Here is a 26,554-nt window from a genome sequence, read left to right on the forward strand (position 1 = left end):
TTATCTGAGTTATCACCAGATTGCAGAGTTTTACAGGTCTAACAGGAGTTTCCAGGCTTTGAGCTTCTGCACCGTCCTTTTGATCAGGACACAGGATGGGAACTTTGTAAATCCCATGTCAGATTTTCCAAATGGAACATTAAAAAAATACATCTATTCATATATAAATAGTTTTATGAGCAGCGGAGTAGCAGAATTAAATTTCCTGCAGATCTGTACCCTCTGTCCCTGCGTCTCGTTCCTGCTGTAATAACTACAGCTTCTCTTCCCCCCTCTCTGACCTCCACATTTCTCCTCTCCTCCTGTCACCTAAGCCACCCCACAGAGCAGGGACTTCCTGCTCCCTCCTGTGTTTACAAACTACCATCAGGGAAAAAGCATCTATTGGTTTGTAGTTGAGGCAATGATGATAACTGCTGAGCAGGTGCTTCAGTTTTTCCTTTTCCAATATTTTCCCCCACCCATGTGAGGCTGCTAACATTCATTAAACACATAAGAACATAATTGGGTTAAAACTGGCCAAAGAATTAAATCTATATAAAAATACATATATAAGTAAAGCTTAAACCAGGCTGAAAACCAGGCTTAAAGTACATCCCTTTAGGAAATTTTGAATTTTAGTTTCCAGTGCTGTTAATTTGCAGCCACCAACTAGGAGCCAAGAGATTTGGAAGAGCCTGGTCCCATGGGCAGGAGCTCAGCATTCACTTCAGTTCAGTGCCTGAGAACCACCGCTTCAGGACAGAGCCCTTCTGTCGTTTAATGGTAACACAGAGCTTTGTACATATGAACATGGCATACAAGTTGCTTTCTGTTGCTTAACAAATACGGCAGCTGGATGTTTTTAATTTTAAGTCTCTGGAAGGACTAAATCTGAGTTTTAGCCCATGTTTGTAATTTTGTAGTTACTGATGCTAGTCTGATTCTCACTAGTTCTAGTTATTGGAAATTCAGGGTTCAGTGCTTTTCAGCTTTTCTTTGAGGAACGCTTTCTTTGGTTTATCTTCTCTAAACAGGCCTCTCTGCTCTAACTCGAGTTACAATTTTAGACTATGAAGCTACAAATAGCTAAAAGGAGTGTTAAAATATTTAAAGCTTAACTTACTTGTAAAGCTAGTAAACTCCCAAACCATGCTAAGGTCTTCTCAATGATCCATAAAATTTTTTCAGCGTAACTACCTTGCGCAAGTGTTCCTTCTGTTGTCTTCCTACTGATGCCTTGGGTTTGGACAGAGTTCTTTGTCCTGCGTTTATACAGGGCTTAACATAACGGGATGCTGGTCTGTGAGTGGTCTCGTAGGTGCTCCTAGGGGGTCTATAATGGAAGTCTTTTTCTTTCCACTTTATAAATAAAACACTTGCTGCAGGATGTGTTTCCACTTCTGGTTATGTGTAATTGGCTCAATGCTTTTGAGTCTGGAAGAAAATCAGTATGTGCTTGTAAGAACTACGTTTCATGTTGTCTTTTAATAAATAAGATGTGGCTGTGCTCCTCATTTAAAATGCAGTGTTTTAGATAATTTAAAGGTATTTTTTCTTTTTTTTTTTTGTTTCCCCAAAGAAATGCCTATACTATAATACGTTTTATAATAGACAGAAAATGTTTTCAGATTTTTTTTACTTATAGAGAAGTTATTCCATTCTTTACATTATCCTGTATAGAGTAATTGATGGGTCTACATGTTAAAAAAGCAATTAATTTATTTGGCTTAGAGTGTTAACTACAGTAGTGGATGTTTACTACTTATAAATGAGGAAAAAAGCTCCCTGGAATCAGTTTTGGCACTTCTGCCGTCACTGTAATTGCTGTAAAATTATTTTTATGCAATTAATAGTGACACCTGTTATAACAATATCTACTGTGCATCTCTGCCTTCCTGTCCTCCCGAGAGTTTGAAACTGATGACATGACCTGGGATGTGAAGGAGAGGAAAAAATAAATATAGTAGTACATGGAACAATTAAGGTATGTAGAAGAATGTATGTCACAGCATGTTAATTAAATAGTCTGTATTAAAGTAAAATGGCCGAAGGTGCATAAACGTTTGGAAACCTTTGGTGTTCATTTTCTGACTGCAATTTGAGGGAAGATGATTTCATGCCCTGTGTTGAAAGCTGAAATGGGAAAGAGCGAGAAGACATTGCAAGCACCATGGTAATTAACCTGAACACCAAGACCGAAAGGTGAGTGTACTCTTCTCTCAGCCCACTAGGTTCAGGTTAAACTTGACTTTTGCCTGTTTTGTATATGCATTAAAATCTGCCCTAACCTTCCTGAGATCTCTATATATCCATGCTTGAATCTCACCTTCCAGAAAGCATGTCAGACTGCTGGGATCAGTAGCTTGGCATTGTACGTGTGTTTGCACCTGAGTTTTTCCAGAACTGTTTCAACACGTACTTTCAAAACCAGCAAGGAGGGTGCTGAGCCTGTGCTGGCAATAGGGAAAAACAAAACAGAAGAAGGATGTGAACAAAAGTAAAAAGCAAATAAACAAAAAATACAGATCTATCCATGCTTGCATAAATCCTCAGGCGCTTTCCCTTCTAAATACCACGCATTTTTCTGCTAAGCAAGGGAAAGAAAAAGAACACATTCTGATTACTTTTGTTTGATACAGAAAGTAAGCATAATTTTTAACTGTTTCTTGTTTTCAGAACAATTTATGACCAGTATTATGTCAAGCAATCAAACATAGATAAGCAAGATATAGGGGGTTTTTTTGTTTGTTTGGGGTTTTTTTGTTGTTCTAAAGATAAAATCTTTGGAAATGGGCTCGCAAAAAAGTGAGCCCAAGGTAGCTCTTAACTTTGAGGCTGTTCAAAACCCTAACTTTTTAAATACAATTTTTGTCCCACTCCAAATGGAAAAAAAAGTTGGACTACTTGACCCATGTCTTTTTGTTAAAACAGAGTGCTCAAGTTAAGCTTAGAAGGTATTTTTAATGCGTAATGTAATTTATATAAAATGCCATAATTTTTGGAACAGTCCGGTGGAAGACACACCCCTGCCCCCCCCATTTCCTGCATCTGCATTGTCAACTTGCCTGATGTTATTTTGGAATCTTATAGTATTTGGAGGGGTTTATCTTTTATCTGAATGCCAAATATGGAGATTGGAAGTTTCTGTGAATATCTCAGCTTTGTTTTTGATCTTGAAGTAAATCTCTAGCCTTCATGTTTGTGAAGAAAATCTTGTAAATGCTGATCTTGGATATTAGGAAAAAATCAAAAGGTATATGAGAGAGAACCAATTATTATTCTAGAATTTCCTAGTTCTTGTATTAGTCTTGTGATCTTAGGACATGTACTGTATCCCAATATGTGAGCAAAAAAAAGGAGCTAGAGGGAAATTTCACAATCTGAGCTTTTTTTTTTCCCCATCCCCCATGCTTATACTAGATGACTGCAGGAAAAAAAGGGTGGTGGTAGGGAATGCGCATAAGACATAGATTTGTTGATCGCATAATGGTGCCAATTGTTCCCAGTGAGCAGTGAATGTTTCTGCGACTTAATTGTCCTCCACAATGAGTAACATGCTCTGTCTTGTACTAGGGTAAATCAGCGTTTCAGAAAGAGAAACACGTGACTTTGTCTTAACGATCTGCTTATTATTAGAGTTGTTTCTTGCTTGGCATTAGAAAAATGAGCTAAATAGAAGTCACATCCATAGACAACCTTTCTTTTTCAGAAGTGATTAAGAAAATGAAATAAACATTTAAGGTAGAATCCTGGCTCCCCTTGACGCAGTGTGATGAACCTCCATGGGCCAAGACTTCAATCCTGGGGACTACTCTTCCTAGGGGACACCTTCAGAAACTCCCTCTTCTTCAATGGGAACTGGCATCTCTATGCAATTTGGTTTAATTCATAGCAGTCTTCCCAATCTTTTACAACTGTTTTTTGTGTGTGCAGAAGTTTCCTGACACTAGAAAGAGTATACTAGCATTCAGTCAGACAAATTTCCATTTTGTAGCCTGTATTCAAAAGAGAATTAAGTCAATGAGCCTGAAAGCATGTATAAATATTTTATTAAGTGAAGGCCAATATGAATATAGTGATTGAATCTCTGGTAGAGATATGAAAGCTGAAGTCCCAGCAAAGGTGAAATCAATGGGGGGAAAAAAAATGTTAATGGATAAGATCTCCCTTGCTGATTGGTATTTCTGGTGACTGGTACTTTGACAGCACTAATATAACCTGGTTTTATGTCAAAATAACTTGTTCTGAATATGAAGAGTTTTCATCAGGAAATTATAATATGATTTTTTTTTTTCCTTCCCCATTACTTACAAGGGCAGCCAACATCTAGCATTCTCTTGCTAAATGTCATTGTAAATTCAAGTTAGATATTTTAAACCAACGAGGCCAAATAATTTATACTTAAAAGTCTGGAAGGTTCTGGATAGGTTAGTAGTTACATTACGCTCCTCGAGCTTTTTATGAATTTTGGTGGTTTTATGAAATACAGATCATGTCTAACAAACCTTATAAATCTTTAGTGAGGTCACAACTTTGGCAAATAGTATGAATGCAACATATTTAGGCACCTTTAAGGTTTGCCATAACATCATTTGGGTTACTAGAAAACCTGGAATGATGAAAAAAAACAAAACAAAAACCAACAACAAACCCCAACAACTGAGCGCTCGTCACATTGATTATATGTGGCCAAATGATAATCATTCTTTGGAGAAAGTTTGTTTCTGGTAGAGTCTTGATAGCATCTATCTCTGCCGTATGCTATGGTGAGCTGGTAGAAGATGCTGGTGAGGGGAGGGAGGATATGGCCCAGAAAGGCAATGTTGTTATTAGTAGGGTTAGCAGCAATTTTAAATATTTAAACCTGTGTCTAGTTCTGATCCCTGGAGAGAGTTAGAGATGAGCCATGAAAACCATTTAAAACGGAGAGAAATGTGCTTTAGGGAGACAATCTGGGAGCTCAGTTGATTTAACTTAATAAGTGGATGGTGGAGAACTGGCTTGAACTCACTGTCTGGGCAGGTACGTGGAGAAAATGTGGTAATAGATGTTTCTTAAGTTTTCATATAATCCACTGTCTGAAGACTGCATCTGCATTAGCTGAAACCTGAGTTACAGCATGTATTTTTGACATGGTGTGGCATTAATTGTTGGAACAGTGTACTAACAGTTGTATCGGGTTGAAATGTTAAATGAACCCTGGAACTATTCTAGTTTGAAAAATAATTAATTTAGGACAATCCTACAGGGCTCAGCCTTGAACACAGAAGCTCCAGCTGGCTCTGGATGCTGCCTCAGTTGGGCAATGGAAAGATGTTTAACAGCCGCGACCCTGGATGGAAACCTGTGCTCTTGCAGGAGCATTTCAGGAAGTCTGTCATTAGTAAACTCCATCATTAGTAAACCTTCTAGGACCTTAGACCAGCCTTGTGCGCAGAGCAGAAGACAATTAATTAATTTATCCTTGCTTAAATACTTGTGATGCAAATACAGAAAGTATTGTTTCTGTCTTATTACAGAAGATGGCTTGCGTCCTCTTTTTTTTTTTTTTCCCCCTCCAACTGTCTACCCACCCTAAGAGGATATTACCCATCTTTTGGCCGTTCCTGTTTACTTCTGCTCCTTTCTCAGTACGTTAATGTTTTCCTATCAGAACAGATGTAATTGCTGGATATATGCAACTGGGTGCGTATATTGGTGTATATTTGTACATGCGTGTATTCATGGTGCTTAATCACTTCGGGGTTGTTAATAGACTTCGATCCTCCCCCTTTCTGCCTGAATGAGGGCACAGTGGTAGGGCTATTTTGTCTGCTGTCCACTCAAGCTACAGTTCTGTTCTGTTGGCCTCCTCCTGCCTTTGCTCCAGGATCATCAATGAAGCGTGAATTTATTTTTTATTTTTTTTAACTGGAAATCTTACAAGCTTACCAAACCCCAGGTGTTCCAGTTAAAAGACCAGCTGAGGACATTTTCCATATAAATGAGATTTGGAGATCTTGGTGTGTATCTGAGGGTGACTTTGGCTAATTTAGTAATAAATTACTCTACTGTATATATGGTGTTACAAGGTGAATTGTTACTGCAACTGTTTTACAGGCCCACAGCCCAGAAGTGTTAGCTAGTTGTATTTTTCATGGTTTCATTTAAAGGCATTTTAGCAGCCAGGCATTTGGACAAATTTAATCCCAGAGGGAGGGATTGACTACTTTTAAAAGGTTTCGAAAACTGGCATGACGTCATGCAGAATTCAGACTCTCATTTTCTCTTATTATCTTAATGGAAAAATTCCCTCGCATTGTATGTATTTTTTTCTTCTTCAGCAGCCTAATGGTGATATTGTGGTGGTTGACTGGTTAGTGTCTGATGTTGGTGCTGATGTTAAGGTATGACAAGGATGCTGAAATGTTTGCTCTATCTGGAACAGGCTAGATGAATAGAAAGCATCCCACAGGGTAATTGTGGAGTTGGTAAAGTGAATAACGTGTATGCTTTGAGTACCCTGCTTAGAAAATCTTGTGCATGTAAATACACTGTGTAAACCAATAAGGCTAGAGTTTTGATTAGTTGGGGAAAAAATAGGAATATGAAAACCACAATTCTAGAGGGGGGAAATTGTGGAATTGGCCTTGGTTGACTCCCTGTATGCAGGGAATTTCAACTCAGGGGTGGAGGCGTAAGGCATTAACAAGCAAAAGAGAAAGAGCAGTGAGCAACTGCTTCCAAACTCTTACAGGAGGAGACTGACGGATCCCCTCCTAGGCTGTGGTGCTCTGCCGAAGGAGCATCCCCTTCCTGGGGATGCCGAAACTTGTGTTAGTGTCCGAGAAGTGTGATCAGGTGTATATCCTCAGGGTGATATCTAACTTATGCAAGGGACAAACTGTCCATAGACCAGGAGAAAAATAATCTCTCCTGTGCCCTTTCATTCAGCTTCTGGTAACCCTTTGTAACATATGGAAATTTATGAGGCTTTTGGTTCTTCAGCTAGCACAGACTAGAGTAGTGCCACTGACTTCAGCAGAGCAGTACCAGTTGGCACCAGCTGAAGATATTGTCCTTCAGATATAGTATTCTTACTTCCTAGAGACATTATAGGGTCATTGTACAGGAGGGGGGATATTTTGCTCTGATGCTGTGCTGCAGATCACTGGGCTTACAGGATGCAACTTGGCTCGTAAGCCCCCGTGTCAGGCTGCTACGTGGCAGATTTGTAGTCTGGTGGTCTGGCAGCTACGCTGAAGAGCTTTATACAGGGTAGCACCAAAGAGCCTTGCTTCGCTCAGTACAGCCCAAGGTCCTTCAGGCTCAGATAACTCAAAAGATAACCCTGGGGAAGGCTGTGAAATTGGAAATGAACTTGCCATCAGGGAAGGAGTTCACCTGGTTAGTAAGAAGGATTATCTTTAATAATGCCCTTGTCTGATGGGTTGCATAGTTAGGAGAGCGAGCGCCCAAGAGTTTGTTTTGCCGTGTGAACTTCCCAGCATGTGGAAGGATGTCCAGGGCTAAGGGGTTACAAATACAGAATGTGGGTGGTTGGTGCCTCCCGTCCTCTCTGAGGAGTGTCTGTCTTTAAACCACGTATCATTGACTGTGCCAGGACTGAGGCACTGATGACCCCAAAAATGCACCGAAGCCCCTGCAATTCATACAGGACTAGAACCAATGGCACTGTTTAGTTTTCCAAATAGGCTTTCTGGGTGTTTCTAAGAAATGTATTCTGCTACTTCTTGCTGAAATTCATTTTACACTGCTGCGTGCAACAAATATAGTCCTGTTTGGGCAGCTGCCATGGGGACAGATCGTGACTCCAGCTTTCTTGTGATGCAGCTCAGCCGTTCCATCTTGCCTTGCTGCGGAGTCCCTGCATGGCAGAGGAGTGGCGGAGAGCCGATGGGCAGCTCCAAGGGCAAGCGGGCACTGCTGCTGCCCTGCTCAGGGACATGGGTCAGCCTTCTAGGTAGCCCTGATGAGTATCACTTACTTGTGGTATTGTCCCGTGCTGCTAGCTCATGTCTAACTTGCTGTTTTGGCCGCTACAGCTGTCCGCATGTCCTCCTTTCGCTTGAATATATGTAACTGGCCTATTTTTTCTACCCTTACTTATGCCCTTAAAATGTGTTAATGAATAATTATGCAGTATAAATCTCATTCAAGGTTTTCCTGCATGGGGAAGGTCAATATTCCATTTCAGTACTAGCGTACTTTGTTCATCTGCCTCAGCTTCTTCCCTGAAGGAGTACAGTAGCCTAAATATTCCAAAGGGAAGGGTTCAAATACAGGGTTATGTGGGCTTTGCCAGCTAATATTGTCATAATATTGTCATGTGTTTTTTTTTTAATTTTATGGCTTCCCCCCGCCTTGGACATGGAGTAAGTAGGAGGGGATGCAGAATTAACTTTCCTAAGCCTGTGCCCTGTGTTATTTCTGGCCTGCTCCTCTGAGCTTTCAGGAGCTGTCATGGGATGCTCTTATTTTCAGAACTATTTGCAATAATTCTTATTTTAGCTTATTCATTGTTACTTATGCTGAGTTTCACTGTTGGGTCACTAATGGAAAAGTTACTGTGAATCTCAGTTGTGAAAAACCACTGAGACACACCTTCCCTCAGTCTGGGATAAGGAAAGCTGTCTTGGTGTGGTATGGTTTGGTTTGGTTTGGTTTTGGTTTTGGTTTTTTTTTTTTGTGACCAAAAAGTAGGATTCTGGTGGCTAACAGACATTGCTTAGAATAAGAGTTGTAAGAAATGAAGTGTAACATTAAAGGATGGGATTTCTTCTTCCAGCGCTCAACAGGGTGAAGACTTTATAAGCCACAAGCTCTACCTGATTCATCATTTGATCCCTGTGATTTGATCCATCCCTGTGGTGGACCAGCCCTTCATTAATTTGACTCCTCTTTGACACAGTGACCTGTGCTGAGGCCTTCCAGTTATGTGCTTTAAAGGCACGTCCCTGAGAATTTCAATGACTGCTCCCAGCCTTTACTCTGGGAGAAATGATGAATACTTATTTCTTATTTACCTTCTCTGTGCCATCTGTGATACGGTAGATGCTCCTCATGCTTTCCTTCTCTGACTTTCTAAGACTGGAAATTTCCTCCCCTTGCAGAGAAGTTGCTTCCTACCCCTAATCATCATTTTATCTTTTCTTTTTCTATCCTTAAGAATTTCACTGTTTTTGAGCTATATTGCCTGTGCTGTCAGCCAGTCTTCAAGACTGAAGTGTACTTTGTATTTATGATTGCACAATGATGTTTGTTTGTTTGTTTTTTCTTCTTCTTCTTCCCCATTTCCTGTAATTCTTTCACTTTTTTGACTACTTCTGACCAATGAAGCAGCATGGCTTCCTTCCCCATGAGTCGCTGCTTAAGAACTTTCTGCTGACTCATAAGGCACGTCTTTTGTTCCAACATTTCCTACATTTCAAAGTACACCGTCCTTCATTTCATTTTTGTGTGGCATCTGAGGATGTGGCATTTGGGATTTCAGTTTACTCAAGATGCTAAGAACACTTTTTAGACCTCAGAAAATCAATCAATGCCTTTGCCTGCAGAAATTAAGTGATGCTTACAGAAACAAACTTTGTCCAGAATAGAGTACTTCAACTCAACATGCTTACAGCAGAGGCAGAATCAGGCTGAAAACTTCAGATTAGTTTGCTCTATTGAGATCTATGCGTTGACATCCTAGATTGCCTTGTTTCCCTCTTAAAAACAATTTAAAAGAAAATTTTGTTACTGAACCTCATTGGTGTATTGGTATATCCTTAAGTATGATTAATTTCTCTTACAGCAGATGCTTGCATCTTCCAAATAGTCTTAAAGTGACATCCTGTGCTGCTTCCATAGCCCAATCTAATTTGCCAGTTCCTAAGCACAGAATCAAAATTCAGTATTGCTAGGCTTTAGTTTTCCAGTTTACCTACATCAAGATATTTTGGTTGTTTCGTTGTTCAGGCCCTGTATGTTGCACCACTGTTCCTGTTGCAGGTTTCATAACACAGGCACTTTGCATACGTGTCTGTGTAAAAACCTCTATGACAAACGTGGCATGCTGTCTGATGCCTCACTACAAATTTTTATATAACTGTTAAGAAACATTGGACTTGTTGCATGTGATCTAGTATTTAAACAAAGCAATGAAAACCAGTTACTATGGATAATTTTTCTCAGAAGTCCTTCCTATTCTGTTCCAGGAACTGGCTATAGGGGGCTTTCCAGCAACAGTGCATAGTCCTTTATATATTTCCTCCTGTGCCTCGGGTGTATTATTTGTAAAATTACATGTCAGATCTACCCAACCATCTTTAACTTTTGTACTGGAACGAGGTATACTATCAGCCAATAAATGCGCTCTTTAATTACCATTTCCTTTTTTGGGGAGAAAACGGAGCCAGAAGGGAAAAAGGAAGTTTGTTCTTTGGGTGTCTAGCTCAACTAATTTTCTTTGTTATGTCCCCCAAGGTTCCTAAGACACTTAAGAGGTGTTGTGATGTCTGGCTTAGCTGAAACATCTATTAAATGTTGGCAGTGAGAGTCACAGAATGTCCCCCGGTGTAGACCAGGGCTCTGATCACGCAGACGAGCGCATGCGGACCTCAGAGGCTCAGCCCAAGTTCAGTAAGTGGCATGCCTGCAGCCTGCTCCTCTCCAAAGCACCTTTCGATGGGCTCAGACTTTCGTGTAGTTTGCTCTCTCCCTCGCTGGCCTTCCAGATAAAGCTTGTCAGGGTGTGAAGGCAGCGGCACAAAAGCTAATAAAGGAAGACCTCCGCCATCCATCATGGTTACAGACTAAACAATCCTGTATTGTTGAAGAACTAGCCCCTTTTTGTAGTAATGATACAGAAATAGCTATGGAACAAAACCAGCAGTGTCTCTATTTTTAAGGATTATTTTTAAGGGGCTCTCACTCTATCTTCTGTATGTGCCAAACAAAAAAGCATGAATCAAAGCTACCTGTTAGATTTAGATTTGCAAGAAGAAGTTACCAAATGAAGGGACATATTTCGGGCTCAGGCACTGAGAAGACAAAAGACCATGGTGATAGGAGATCTTATTCACCATATCATGAATAATGCTAGGATTCCTGTAATGAAAGGTTTTGAGAACACCTCTCTGTGATCCCTAATGCCGAGGCTCTTGGAGGTATGCAGGACCTGTTGAGAGTTGGCAGCTGGACCCAAGAGGAGAGAATGATTCCCAGTCAATGCTATTCCTCTGTCTTCATACAAAAGCAGAAGCAGACATGCGACTAAGAGAAAAACAAGAGGCATCTTGCCTGTTCTCTCTGCTGTTGCCCCCTTTCTGCTTTGTTGAGCTGTAACTTCAGCCTTGAAGGCAGTTTCATGTGAAAGGTTTTTAGCCCTTCTCTATAGAGTCATGTCAGATTTAGACTGGGTAAAACCCTGCCCTGCAGATTTCAGCAGGGTCAGAGCCTCCATACTTACTGGTTCCTCTAGAGGTTCCCAGCTTTTGCTGTTGCACCCTCTAATGCAAAAATGCCAAAGAAACAGTTTTTAAAGCTTCAACTTGCATATTTTTTCCCATAGATGTTACTCCTTTGCAAATGCAGAAGGAGGGGGCAGAAGCCGGGGGAATAAGTTGTTGTCGTTTTCTGGTGCTTTATTGCAGCAGCAGGGTGCTGCTGCAAGAGGATTGCCCCACGCTGGAGGGATGTCTGTGGGACCACGGCAAAGGCCGTGGATGTGGTGGACGCCAAGTTTCTGCACACATGGGGCACTTTCTTGTATGTTCTCCAGGATCTTCCCAGCTGCTGTCAGGTGTGGACCTTGCATTGCTATGAATGTGATCGGGGCAAACCTTACTGCTGCTATAGAAGAGGCAGGAGCATCTGGCTGAGAATATCCTGATGGAAAGCGCGCATTTCAAAATCTTGTTATCTGGCTTTCACGTGGAAAGAAACAATTTGGTCCGTGTTTCTTTCTGTCGCTCAGTAGCTGTAGTGCAGCTCTATAGCATTCTAACATGCAGATGTCATGAAGAGTTAATACAAGACAAAATAAGTATGGCTAACAATTTATTACTTGTATTATTTGTTAACTCTCGACCTAAGCAGGCTTGTCACCTAAATTGTCTCAAAAATAATCCATTGCCATTCTGCAAGTATCAATCTAGTAATCTGTAGAAATCATAAGGGAAATTGCCTTCAGGAAGAAATGATTATATTACAATGTGGAGTTTTTTAAATTATTTTTTAATTTTTGTTTTCTAAGAACTGTGTGCAGGGATTATACTCGCTTCATTCTCAGAATTGCTTGCGCAGAAGACAGACATGCCTGCTGGGGACTCTCAGGGGGCATATTTTATTGTTTTGCATTGTTTTTTTGGTTTAAAGTAAGGACCTGATTCTGTGAACTAGTGGCAAAATATGATTTACAGGGAAATGTGTTGCCTCCTAACCCCTTTGTTATTTCTAGTAGCAATTGAAAATATGAAGCATGAGGCATTGAAAGTAAAGTAAGATGTCATCTGCTCTGCATTTTTTGCTCAGTGCTGTACATATGCCCATAAAGCTTGTGCCCGCCTCTGTAAACAAGTATGTGCACGATTAACTTGTTACCATGTGTTGTTCCAGAGAGTATCTCTACAAATGTTTGCAAACTCAAGGACCAAATGCATTGATCTAATTGAATGTGACAAAATTCAAGTGTGTTTGTACCTGGAGAAGAAAAACAGGTCATTATTAGCTCCGAATTGTTTTTTTTCTTTCTCCTTTAAAGCAGTTGTTCGCAGGAAAAAATACTACATGGCTCCAGTCTTTGAGGCATGGAGCATCCTACTATTCCTCTTTAACAATAGTCTTTCAAATAGATATGCTGCCTATTGGCTCAGCCAGTGAGATTTGTCACACATACACATGCAGAATATATTTCAAAGACTTATCTGTCATGTAAGTTTTTAAAACCGTTTCCCCTCATTGTAACTTTCTGGCAATTAAGGCTACTGATTTACACGATAGCAATTTAATCTATTGTCTTGAGAATCAGACGGATGTGACGTTCGGTTTTTATCTTTCCTTTTCAATGAACAAGAGTTCCTGGCTTGTACAAAAACAAGAAATTTCAGACCAAAGCCATTCCAGTCCTGTCTTCTGAAGGAACACGGGAACAATGGTGTTGTAGGCTATAGGTGGCAACTGGAGGAGCTTCTTGTTCGTGTGCAAGAGGAATCTCGCACAGAAGAAGGTACATTCATTTCTAATTAAACCAGTGATAAAATTATAGAGGGGTATATACTGGCAGATCTCACTGATTGTATTCTGATTGGTTAGTGGCACCTGCTCTATTAAAATTGGGAGAAACTTCAAGTCTGCAGCTTAGAACAGACTGCGAGGGGAAGGGGGCTGAAGAGAAGGGTTTTATAGACTGTCTTTTTTCTTTCCCTGCTTTGTAAAACTGAAGGGTTAACAGACAAAAGCAGTATCTGGTTCAGTCACAATAACACAGTGCCTGCACTAAAAATACACTAGCAAGTGTGTAATCTGAGAATAATGCCTGTTGTTTTCTTTACCGTTATTTTGTAGTTGCATTCCCATGCAGTTGCCACTTCTTAGCTGTCTTGCAGAAGGAACAGCCTTATGTCAGATTGGCATTTGCAGCATTATATTAGACTGAGATTTATAATAGATCTTTCTTTTCCTGTCTTTTGTAAATAAGGCAAACTTAGTGTTTATTTATGTGGTTGTGAATTGGACCTACATAATTGACATCAATAAACTGAATTCAGAGTTTGTCTTTGCAAAACGTATTCTAGTCTTTAATTGGAGGGTTCTTTTAGGGAAAGGTGTGCCTCATCTTCTGGCATTAATATATTAAGTATGGTATATTTAAGCCTCTCTAGTGGCTTATATGATCACTGAAATTAACTCACCTAGATGGAGTTCCCTACAGGTTTCATCCGTTAACAACTAATGTCTTGCCACAGAAAGCATGTGGTTATAATGGCCTGCCAGCCAGAGCTGTGGGCTGGTGCAAAATCTTCATTTCTTTCCCTTTGTGGATGTTTGGGCAGGATGCAAATCTTGTGCAGCAGAGGTGACTTCTACGGGGGCCAAGTTGGCCGATCCAGTCTGGTGTGCTTGTTGGGTCATGTCATGTTGGGTTGTCTGATAATAATGCTGTGTATTGAAGGGCTTTGTGTGTGCATTGTACTAACTCGGGTAAATCAGAATATGTGTGTATGTTGGGTTGCATTTCCTGTGGAGGTAGCCCACATTTCCCTGCAATGAGAAGTGAAAATGGGGACAGAATAGTTAATCTCCTAGACTACCTACTTTAAAAAAGCATGGGTGGGTAACAGAATTACTGTGAAAGTCCGCATGGATTACGGCTTTCTGAAATGTTGTAGAACCTCAAAAATAACTTTATAAAGAAAGGCTAGAAAATGGTGAGTTGTGAAACAGACTAAACACCTCAGACTAAGGATGTTCTAATCTCTCGATTTTTGACAGATGCTCCTCTTGGCAGTGCTGCTAACAAACCTACTGCTGGCCACTGTAATATCAGGTAGGAAAACATGTTTATTTTCTGATGTCTGGGAATTATAATACATTTTCACTGTTTCTTCTGTGAGATTTTTTTTCTCTTTTTGCCCATCTAATCCTGCAATCCTAGATCAGGCAACATTCTCATCACGCTGGCAACATGGGTAAAGTTACTCCTTTTGGCTCTTCACCTTGTACTGTGTTGAGTCACAAAGACTCCCTGAAGTCAGTGGTGCTTGAATGAACAAACTATGGGGTTTTACTACTGCCCTATTGATTTTAATGGGATTGCAGGCAGGCACAAATGAATGAACGCATGGCATTCCTTGAAGGATCAGGACTGAAATTACCCATGCAAGGTTTGGGCCAGTAGAAATAAAGAGAAAGAGCCATTTCACTAATGCATATAATTTAAAAAAGAATAAAAAGTCTGTGCTTGATCCTATGGACTGTCATGCCAGACATACAGTCTGCCTAGAAACTAGAGCTAAAGGTCTAGGACACGCAGTGATCAATGGCAATAAATTCCAGCAGATAAAATCCTGAACTACAAAATGAATGTTTTACATTGCCAGTTACGTTGTGTTTTGATATCCAGGATCATCAGGTTCTTTGCTTCAGGAGTCATCAGTTTCCCGTTGCAGCCTTTTTGGGAATGATCACATCAAAACTTTTGATGGTTCTTTCTACAATTTTGCTGGGGACTGCAGTTACCTCCTTGCCGGGGACTGTCACAAGCGCTCCTTCACACTCTTGGGTGAGTCTGAGCAAGATACCAAGAAGTGACAAATGCAAAATGTTGTAGGGATGTGGCATTGCCCTTGTGCCAGGTTCCATCACTGAGAAGAAAAGACAAATAGCTTTCCCCTTTGTCAGATAGGATGGACCACTGCATGAAAGGATCTTAGTGTTTGTTTGTTTGTTTTTCCCCGAAAGCAGGATTACTTCTGAGGGAATTCTGTCACTTTGGCTTCTGTTATCCCTTGGTCATATATCTCACACATAACTAAGCTGCCAAGGAATGGACGTTTTCTTACTGTCTCTTCTAAAGAGTGAAAGTAAGACCTTTTTTTATTTTGAATTTGCTAGAGGAATGTGGCTGTTAAAGCTGAGTACAGGAACAGGAGCTACATGACCCTGTAGAACTAATTTTACCTGTATGCTAAATACCCCAGTAAGAAAAATCCCATCCTGCAGGACAAAAGGCCTTTGAATTAGCAAGAGCCCCTGCAGTGTTATTCTTGAGGACAGGCAACAGATGATATGAGAACCAAAACCATAGGTTACTTTCATACCAAACTCTTTTGGCAGATATTTGTATATTAACTAATAACTGTTCTGTATTAGTCATAGTTTAAGATGACTTTTTACTGACTACGAGTAAATTGAAGTAAACTGATCCCATCACTCTGAAGAGGAGACATATACCAATTTAAATAATTTTCTTCCTCAACTTAAGCAGCTCGGTACATTTTTTTTTGTATGTAGAAGAACCCACCTGCACATGAAGTATGAACTGATTGCAGTATTTTATGTGAGCAAAGAAATCTTAAAAAAACCCCCATGAGCTGAGGCTTTATTTTTTATTCGGCACATAAGCATGGCATAATCTATTTTCGATGCCTATCTTAGCATACGTGTGTGGGTTTGTTTTGGTTTTGGATACCTGGCTGTGAAGTGCAATCTGCATTGCTGAGTAAAGTGTCTAGGTCTGGGCAGAGCTGGCTACCTCAGAACAGGAGGCCCAGAATGGGTGGTGCATTGTGCAAGGAGCTGCTGTAAAGTCAAAGCTAGACAACAGGCAAAAGCAGAGAAAGGATGAAGTCTGAACCCCCCACCCTCTTCTCTCTCAGAGCCTAAGAAAGTGGTCTCCATCTCTATGTGCTGCTCCTTTTGAAAAATTCTGAGTGAGCTGCTCCCGAGTTGGCTGGCCAATATTGGCATCTACCCCTTAAAGACCAGTTGAGATGGTTAGAGGGCTTATCAAGAACGAAAATCTCCAGGCTCAGTTCTTCCATCAGTTCAATGGATTCAACCCCCTTCTCTTACCATTGAACTATGGTTTGTCCTTGGAAGGAAACTAGGAAGGGAAAGAGCAGGGCAGATCGTCAGGCACATCTCCTGTGGAAACTCCCCCAGTGTGCGTGGTAGGATGGACAATTCACTGGCTAGAGACAGTAATGGGGAGAGCGTGAGTCCACAGCCAGCGCCAGGTCATGCGCCTGCCAGTGGTTGATGCCAGCCCTCATGCTGGGACTATCTGTTCATTTCACATTAAACAACTATGGGATGAAATAGATGGATGGCTCTTGAAGATGTTAGAAGATATGCTCCCAACCCTGCAATGAGTACTTACAAGTTGTCCTCCCGAGTCCCAGAACTAACAATATTTGCTTATGTCTCATCTCTTCAGGTGACTACCAGGATGGGGAGAAAATTGGTTTCTCTGTGTATCTTGGAGAATACTTCAATCTTCGCTTCTCCTTAGATGGAGGTGTGATGCAGGAAGACAAAAGGTACCTGTGGGAACAAGTATTCCAGCAGAAAAAACCCCATGGTTTTTGTGTGTCATATTCTGAGAAATTCCTATTTTTCTTCACAGGGTTTCCATACCTTTTGCCTCCAATGGCATATTTATAGAGAAGGAGACAGGTTATTATAAAATATCCAGTGATGAGCATGGCTTTGTGGTGAAGATTGATATCAGTGGGAATATTCAGATACTCCTTCAAGAAAAGCACTATAATAAGACCTGTGGGTTGTGTGGCAACTTTAATAAATTTGCTGAAGATGACTTCAGAACTCAGGAAGGTAAGACTATGGCTAACTGACTGTATTTTAATATACACTCCGCACACCTTTCCTGATGGGTGATTCAACAAAGGTTTTGCTGATCAAGCAAAATGTTTCCACAAAACCTGTCAGGTACCTCATCTTGATGCACTGAAAAGCTATCTGACTAAGTTCTTTCATCTTCCTCTCTCCTGAAGGGGAATTGCTGTCACATCTCATTCCTGAGCAAAGCCCAGAAGTCTGAATTTAACACTTTTAGAAACCTTGAATCTTGAAATACAAAGGTAAAGCTACAGGCTAAAAAATGTACAATATAGTGTGTGGGGAGACCGACTAGAAGACTCGGCAAAAGAGATGTGAGGAATACTCATTGATTCGACTTCTAATTTTTCACAAGTTAGACAAGTGGGAGTAAGAATAGATAGTGTTGCAATAGCAGAATATTAAATCCTGGGGATTGCTGCTGGCAGGTTTGTACTTGGATTTGGCACAGGATGCTGTTCTATAAAGTGGTTACCTTTTAATGACATTTCCCTGTCCATATGGGCTGTTGGGTTGGAGATGCACCTTATATCACAGCAACTCCTAATGAAAGGGAGACACAAGACTGCTTTTGCTGCTCTATTCAGCTTTATGCAAAGTCTGCCAGTATGGGTGTAGACTGAGAGTTTTGGAAAAGCACTGAATGTGACTTTGAAGGACCAATCTTGATTTGTGATATTTCAGAGTGTTTTTAATTCTTAGCACTTACCTGAAGAGGAAAGGTTTAGAGTAAAGTTAGTTAATACATTAATATGTCAAATTGATAATGTAAGATATGTATTAAAAATAAATGATATAGAAAATAGGAAGGGAAACAGAGCAACATGGAGAAGGGCCTGGCAGTGCTCCAGAGATGTGTTTTACTGACACTTGGGATACATCAGTGTAGCTTCAATGTACAGAAAAAAACCCTGATTTCATAGTATCTTAAAATGATTGATCAGCCCTTCAGCAATGTAAATAATAAGAAACAAACTCAGCTCACAGAATTGCTTGGCAGGGCTTGGATACCTTGATGTCCAAATGTGTTGAGATCTGAAGTTCACATCCTTTTATTGAGACAATAAACAGGAGTGAGGCTATTATAAAATGCAGGAGCAGAAAAGGAGACTGTATTGCCTTGCACTGTTCAAATGTAGAGGATTCCCTTCTGCTGCTCATATTTAAATGTGTTTCATGCTGTATTTGTTTAACACGCCTGAGACTGTATCCTCCCTCTTAAAAAAAGCAGTGCTTTCGCAAACACAGATTTCTGAATGTAATGAAGTACATGACAGGGTCACTGCTTGGAAGAGTTGAAAAATAATAGAGAAAGTGGCAGAGAACATGCATAGCTCTTACTGTATGATGAAGGCCCTGACTTCTGTAACCTGTGTGGACATACAGATCTGTGCTTTTAGCCTGAAGAATAAAAATGTATCTCAGCAATTCTGCCAGTTTTTTACTCTGATACAATAGGCCTTTCATTTAAACTACTTTAGAAGGAATTAGAATTAATTATGTTTGAATTTGTTGTATCAGTGAGGGACGTCACTACGCCCACGTTTGTCTCCTTGGCAGCTCTGCTGGCGGGGTGGTTCATATGAGCTCTTCTTAACTTGCTCCAAGTAAAATCAGCTTTTGCTTAATTCAGACCTTTTTTTTTTTTTTAAACTGTTGAAGCTAATTCTAGGTGAGGGGCAACACAAGCGACTGGGAGAGGCAATGTTCTTTAAATGAAAGATCTAGGCAGCCTACTGGTAGCCTATGAAGCAGTGTACCCTTTTCTTTCTACTGCAGTTGTTATTTGCTCTCCTTTTAGCCTGATTAGATCTTGTAAAGGTCAACCCAACCCAGGATGTGAGCTTGGTGTAATGACTTAGCAATCTGAGGGCACTGAAGGGTTACGTTAAGGTTGATGGCGGACTGAACTCTCCTGTTGATGTTCCATTGCTTCCTGTTAAAATCTGGGCATATTTTGATTTATCAGACTTGGCCTTCAGTGCTAATCGGTTAAATATATTTCTGGTCAGGATTTGTATTGATAATAAATACAATAAGATCTTTGAGCTTCAGTATAAAATGCAATGGAAACACAGTGCACAAAGGAAAAAGACAACGATCTAATGTTGCCAAGATTACAGGCTCTCATCTGGAAACCCCTGGGGACCACTAAGCAGATCTGAATGTCAGAGGCAAAGGAAGAGAGATGATGCTAGAGGTTATGCATCAGGTATTGTGCTATAGCCAATGAGCTTGTCAGATAGCTGAGATGTTTCAAGCCTTCCTGGAGGTTTTTTAAAGGCTGGGCAGGCACCTCAAGATGTACTAGCCTTTAAACTTCTTTGATTTACACTGAAATGGTAAGCTGTCTGCTTGCTAATAGTCCTTGCCTGGTAGGAGGGGAGCCTATAAAAACCACTGTGATGGAAAGAAGTCTGCAGCTGAAATGTTTTTTTTCTGTCTCTCATGGACTGTAGCTCACACGGTTTAAAAACTATTGCAGTAGTTTTGTATCATCTTCATATCTGCCTGCATAGGAGGAAACTCATGTGATTTGATGACCCATTTCTAGGGCTTCTTTGTGGCACCAGAGGACCAGATCCCAAATCTGTGCAGAAGTCAGAGTTATCATGGATAGAATCTAGCCCATAAATGCTGTCTTTCATGTAGCATCACGTATTTTGTCACAGTTTCAACAAAATGGCAATGTTTATATTGAAAACAAATGAAAACATGATTTTTCTGTAGTTCAGATAAAAAAAAAAAATTTGGTTTAACAACACAGAGGGTTAGTTTAGTTTGCTACGGTTTGCTCCTGAGAAAGTGGATTATGATGTAGAACTTCATGCATTGTGTTTGGATTGTTTTGGGGTGGTGGTGAAATAAGAGGCAAAGCACCTGCTGTATTATTGGACATTACCACTTACAGCAAGTAAATAAAGGAGGCATGAAGGAAAGGGTGTTTAAACTTAGTGAACAGTGTGTAATTGTTTTTCTTTTCTCTTGATGTATTCATACTCATGTTTTATAATCTATTCAACCATGTGCTATTGTTATGGCAGTCTTATGACTCCTCACTGTGTTTTGGTGTGGAAATTGAGAACTGACAGTCCAAATAGAGGATAACATATGTCACATCTGTATACACTTTTGATGCTCACTTATTGAGCTCCTGGAGGTCTAAGTGATGTGACTCAAGCTATGATACCCTAGCAAATTAACATTGGTAGGACCCAGCTTTGAAGGTAGTGACCTTAGGCAGTAGCTCTTGAACCTCAAAAAAACCCCCAAACTCTCCCCATTAGGCTTCAGAGTTGCAGGCACACGCTTTCATTCAGACAGAGGATGGGGTGCTGAGTCACTCTCATTGACATAGTCGGTTACTAAACTAGTTCATCCTGCAGAGAAATGCTCGTGGCCTGTCAAGACCTACAAAGAAGATTGATTATATTGTACGTGGTTGCTTGTTTATCGGATATGGCAGTAAAGACAAGCCAGCTGCCCCTTGAGAGCTTGTTCTCACACTTCAAGCATAACTAAAATATAGAAAGTTCTCAGAAGCTTTCCAGGGTTTTCTGTTTGGTTTTTTGTTTGTTTGTTTTTCCCCTAGATCCTAATGAAGGAGTTAATTTCTCCTCTGCTTTTTCCTGCCAGCAAGGCTCTGGTCTTTTATAGCCATGCTGTGAATGCTTCCAAGATTTGATAATTGAACAGGCTGTGCTTTCTGACACGATCATACGCTTCTAACTGGTTGCCAGTCTTTGCTCATATCAGAAACATGAAGTTGAGTCCTTTATAGATGCTCAGATATCTATTTGGCAGCCTTCGGCCCGTGGCATTTGAATGTTTCAGGATCATTGCCATGAGCATTTTACAACTGGGGATCCAAAGCACAGGCCAGAAGAGATGAATTACATAATACTATGGAGGAAATCTGACACAACACGGGCAACTTGATCCTGAAATCTCCTCGGGGCATGCGCGCATGAGCAAGTGGCCAAAACCCCATAGCCTTGCAGCATGCTAGTGGTTGAAGGGCATGCTCTTACCTTGCAGAAAGTGTAGGGTGATTTCTCCCCAATTAGAGTGGTTGCAGTGCAAGCTCATGGAGCTTATTTGTGTGCCCGTAGCCTCAGTCTTTGCCTAGTACTCTTATCGTTGAGCTGTCTCACGGTGATATTGCTGCGATAGGCGCTTGGATGTCTAGGTCATCATTAAATTTATTTCTGCAAAAGAGCTCATTCAAATCCAACACAGGGATATTAATCCATCATTTTTTTTAATTGTGCATGTTACATATTCTTAGAAGTATGGAAGAAAAAAAAACCCAACCCAAATTAATCCAGCGTCCCATTATGCTTTTCTTGGCACTGGCAGGAAGCGTGTTTCTGGGAATCTGTCTCCAAATTACAAAGACATTAATGATAAGACAATACCCATGGCTAATTTTGGATAAAGGCTTGATATTCTGAGCCTGCTCCAGCTGTCAGAAACATATTCCAGCCTTTTAAGTTGCTGAAATACAGAATATATGATGCCACTGGAGAGTGAATATAGGTTAAACAGGTAGAAGCAGACAGTATCTGCAAGGAAAAATCTGACGTTTCAGGTAATGTTTTTGTTCCAGAAGTTGTATAAATGCATATGACTGAATATGCAACTTCCCTGTGTGTGGTACCTGTTATCAGAAGCTTTTAAAACATGTTCCAAACTCACAGTGACGGTAACGCAGATAATTCCCCCTCCACCTCCCCCCCCAAAAAAAACCCCCCACAAAACCAAAAACCCAGAAGTTTCGGTCATTCTGAAATCCAAATTTCTTGGCATTTTAAAGGATATCAGTAATTTGATTTTAGGCAAGTTTAAAGCTTTTGTTTGGCCTAAGTAAATAATCTCATGTTCTTTCTTGTATTTTAACTTGAAAGCAAAGGTGATAGATTCACAATGGAATTTAGCTGTCATTTACAAACAGTACAGATGAAGACGACTTGCCTTGTACCTGTCTTCATTATATGGCATTCATCTGAGATGCCAGAAACCTGCATTCCTAACCTGCTCTGCTTTATTCAGAGTCTGGAATCAAAGTTAGACACTTTTGTTGTGAAGAGCTTGCCTTCATCACTGGGCTGTAGAGTTTTGGAGATGGCTCTTTCCCTCTCTTGTGTTTAATATTATTAATTTTCTATTCATTGAACCAGAGAGGGCAGGAAAGACTTTATAGCCCATGACTTCAATATTTCATACCATTAATTTGGTCCAAACTATGGATCAATTTTTGGTCAACCTTGCCAAAAGTTTTGCTTGTCTAGAACCATGCACTAAACGATGTAAAACTGTGTTAAAACAAAACAAAACAAAAACCAAACAAAAAACCAAACAAAAACCCCCAAACCCAAAAGCCCTAACAAGCAAAAAACCCCCATTGCTTGGTAAATAGCTAATGTGTGCAAGTTTACACACCTCTATTGTAGCGTCTTGCACAAATTCTTGCATATATTTTACAGACGAGTTAACAGAGCCTAGGAGAGTTAACCTGATGGGCCTATGGCCATATGAAAAATCTGCAGGAGGTCCAGGGAGGGAGGTCAGGGTTCCTGCCTCCCACTCACGTGCCTTGAGCACGAGATGGTTATTGCTAACGCTTCGCCTTGCCTGACGATCAGTCTCAAAGTAAACAAACAGCATACCAGTTTCAGATTTCAGAAGGAACTGGTGATTTTGAGACCCAGATATCATAGTGAACACTGATTTTTCTGTCGAGAGTGAACATCATCTATCTGAAAATCAGATAAGTGAAAGCAACTGTTCTGACCAAAAAAAAAGGGGTGGGTTGGGGGAGGAAGTCTTGCCCCAAACATGTCAGTGTGGTATGTGGTTTTGGTTTGCCTGTTTTTTGTTTTTTGTTTTTTTTTTTTTTTTCCTTGTTTCTGTCCAAAGAGACATGAGGGCAGCAGTTAGAGCACTAAAGTCATAGTTCCAACAGAACGCCCTGGAGACCCTACCTGCTGCTCAGATGGTTGGTGTGTGGCCTTCTCCTGGGGGACGTTAGCAGGGTTATCAAAGTGGTAGGATGTTTCTGGGACACAGGGAGAAGGTGAGATTTGGGCTGTGCTTTAACAGCTACCTCCTGAACCCATCTTGTATCCTAAAAGGAGACTGCATGCTAACTAGGTGCCTGGGGGTCTTGGCTGTTTAGCAGCCAGTTTGCACGCCGGTATCAGTCTGTACTATGGTCAACATCAGGCACCAGTTCTTCAGGCATTTGTCTTGTGTCCAAATGCTTTGTTTTCATTATATTTCATGACAGCATCTATTTTCAACACTCTTCCTGCAAGACTTAGACAAAACAAGTGCTTTAGCAAAAATCCCACCCAGGCCATACGGAGGGTTTCTGTGTGTAGGGCTCTGATGAGGCCTGGCTAAGGATTGTTCCTCCAGAAACTTGGCTGCTTAGAGCAAGAAGAACCACCGCACACAGAAGGAACAGAAGGAAAACAAAACTGTGCTGTGTAGGGGAGGAGGGCAGTCACGCTGCGTGGTGGGTGTGCAGTGCCAGAGTAGGCAGCTGAGATGCTCAGCTGCTCTGTTAATAGTATCACCCGTGCGCTTAAGAAACCTTGGTTTTTTTTAAGCCGTTTTTGTTGTGTTGTCCCTTCCACTGCCTTTCCTTTCCTACCCCCTCGTGTCCTTCAGCAGAAGGAAAGGGAGGTGTCAGGTGAAAGGCAGCAGTGGTGGCAGGCACTCGTCCCTCCGCCCGGAGCAGTCAGAAGTGCTGGGGATAATTCTCCCTCACCGCTTTTCTTCCTGAAGCCTCATCAAATAGATGAAGTATTTGAGAATCACCACACTGATCGATAGGGCGTGTAGCACAGAGTTGAAGAGGTTGAAGAGTCCTCTCCAAAGTAACCCTCTGCAGAAATAACTTATCCCCATGGCCTATGTTTGTTAAGGAGCTCAGTGGCCCTAGGCTCACTTCATAGTTTCATGTTAGAACACTTCTGATGGTCAGTGAAACTTCCGTGTCCAACTGCTTTTCACCTCTCCAGGAGTATGGAGTGCATCTTACTGTGTGTTTGTAAAGCTGCTCATTCAAGGGAATTACAGGTACTCTGAAAATACAGGTTCCACTGAATCTGTATCATGTGAAGTAATAACTAATGATATTCAGTGAAACACCATGCGTTTTTAGTGACTGTGTTGTTTAGTGTGGAGGACAAAGTTTCTGGGGAAAAGCAGGCTGGCAAATGTGCATCCAAAGTTTTGCAGCACTCTCATTTTAAAGTCTTAGTGCTTTTCCGGCCCTTTTTCTGTTGCTATAGGTCACTTAGGGCTACATTGCACAAATCACAGGAAAAATACACTGTCAACTGATCTCTCCTAATTCATTATTATCCTAGATTTTTACTATCATATGTTGAGGAGGCTTACCTGGGGCAGGACCTTGAGCTATTGAGCAAATCCAAATTGATCAAGTATTGCCTGTTCCAAACAGCTTGTAGCTTAATTTAAGGGCTCCAGGACTTTGCAAAGAGGAAGAACTGCTCTGGCAAGGTGTTGGCAAGTCGCTCGTGCCTGTAGAATAGTCTGCTAATACACAGACAGGCACTGACAACAAGAGGGTTTGAAGAGCAGGTTAAAAAAAAAACAACAAACCCCAAAACCCACAAAAGTTTTGAAATTATTTATTTTGAAAAAAATTTTACTTGGAAGTATTAAGCAGAATAGTTAACATAGTATACTAAAAATTTTGCATAACATTTGCTTCAGAGCGGAGCCCGTCTCTTATAACTGTTAGTGTAAGACTGCGTTAGTGCAAATAAAAGGGGATGTATTTAATTTGGCACCTTGCTTCTTGTCAGACGAGATTTCAGTGTTACTCTAATCTTTACAATCTGTGGTAAACTAAAGGGTTGCATTCTTCTTGTTGCTGTTTTTCTTTTCTTGTGCTCAGTTCTGGCTGCATAGGTGAAAATTTCATGCCTTTTACTGCCTTTCCCTGTTGTCCTTTCCTTGGAGTCTTCCTCCTTTGACACCTGCTTTGGGCCTAATGTATGCTACATTTGTAAGCCCCTAATTTCTAGTTTACAAAAAAAAGCCTGCTAAAGGCTACTGGCTTTATTACATCCGCATTAGCATTCTCAGTGTAGTTTTCACAACTACCCTTTAGTTTAGGAACAGTTTTAGTGTTCAGTATATTCTGTGTGTTTGTACTTAATGTACAGCAGGTAGCTCAATGACATTTTGATTATATATGCATATCTATAGAATATGTTATAAAATATAAAATATATTTAAAATATAAAAATACGATATAGATATATTTAGGAAGCATTTCTTTTGTTTTCCAGTGGCAGTCAGGGTCACATTTCCATTCTTGGGAATGAGTTAACAGTGGCAACTGATATTCTCGCAAGCAACACAGTAGGGTTTTAAAAAGCGAAGTTACAGAACTAAGAGAGAGTCATGAAATTAACTATTTTGTAGCAGGTACCCGCAGAAGGAAGCAGAGGTAGTCCTCTAATCAGCCAGGCCATGGGAGGCAAAAGGGGGAGGAGGGCACATTCCCTTTCTGGGAGGATCCCCCTTCTTAGAAGGATGGAGCAACAGAAACAGAGACTGCTGGCATTTCTCAGGAAGTGGCAGCCGTACCGACGAACTCCTTCAGTTTTGCTTTTACGCAAAGTGAGTGCAAATCTTGCCAAGACTGGACCACGAGCTGCTTTTAATATGACAGAGGAGCATGTTTCAGGACAGCTTACACAGTAAGATCATAGGCCCAAGCAATTATGGTGTATGTTAAGTTTCTTTGCAAACAAGATTTAGTTTCGGACAGAAGGAGAAAATCAAGGCTAGTTGGGATCAGGAATGCTAATACTTTCATTGGTTAGGGAGAGCAGCTTCATTTCAGTTGCCTCTTTAATGTCTCGTGTTTTGTTGACAACTTCTAAATAGTAGGAAAATGTGTAGGCATGCTTAGGCTTCTGCAGATTATAGCTGACCAGCAAATAACTCCTACCATGTTCATACAGGTGTGAGAAGTGCTGGGAGCTGCCTTCTGCAGGCTTTAGTCTGTCCTTGAGCTCAGAGAGGTCCTCTGCAGGAGTCAGTCCAGATCACTGAAAGTGTCTTTTCTACAGTCAATCTGTTTGGAATAGAAATTCATTTGATATGACAGTTTTTATTTTTAAAACCAGCTTTCAGCTATCACATACATAGTAGCCAATAATGACCACTTGTTGCTCAAACC

The 26,554-nt window shown here is 40.7% G+C and overlaps 1 protein-coding gene across 1 annotated transcript in view; it reads left to right on the forward strand.

Annotated features, from left to right (window-relative positions):
- The first annotated feature begins 10,529 nt into the window (after positions 1–10,529).
- VWF (von Willebrand factor) overlaps positions 10,530–26,554 on the forward strand; it is a 147,552-nt gene continuing 131,527 nt past the window's right edge. Inside the window, exons 1-6 of the mRNA XM_075491424.1 lie at positions 10,530–10,605; positions 11,537–11,767; positions 13,040–13,192; positions 15,089–15,247; positions 16,904–17,006; positions 17,093–17,301. Coding sequence (XP_075347539.1) covers positions 10,530–10,605; positions 11,537–11,767; positions 13,040–13,192; positions 15,089–15,247; positions 16,904–17,006; positions 17,093–17,301 — 931 coding nt within the window. The remainder of the gene's footprint in view (positions 10,606–11,536; positions 11,768–13,039; positions 13,193–15,088; positions 15,248–16,903; positions 17,007–17,092; positions 17,302–26,554) is intronic.

The sequence above is a fragment of the Mycteria americana genome, chromosome 1, assembly GCF_035582795.1.
Source record: "Mycteria americana isolate JAX WOST 10 ecotype Jacksonville Zoo and Gardens chromosome 1, USCA_MyAme_1.0, whole genome shotgun sequence".
Taxonomy (NCBI): Eukaryota; Metazoa; Chordata; class Aves; order Ciconiiformes; family Ciconiidae; genus Mycteria; species Mycteria americana.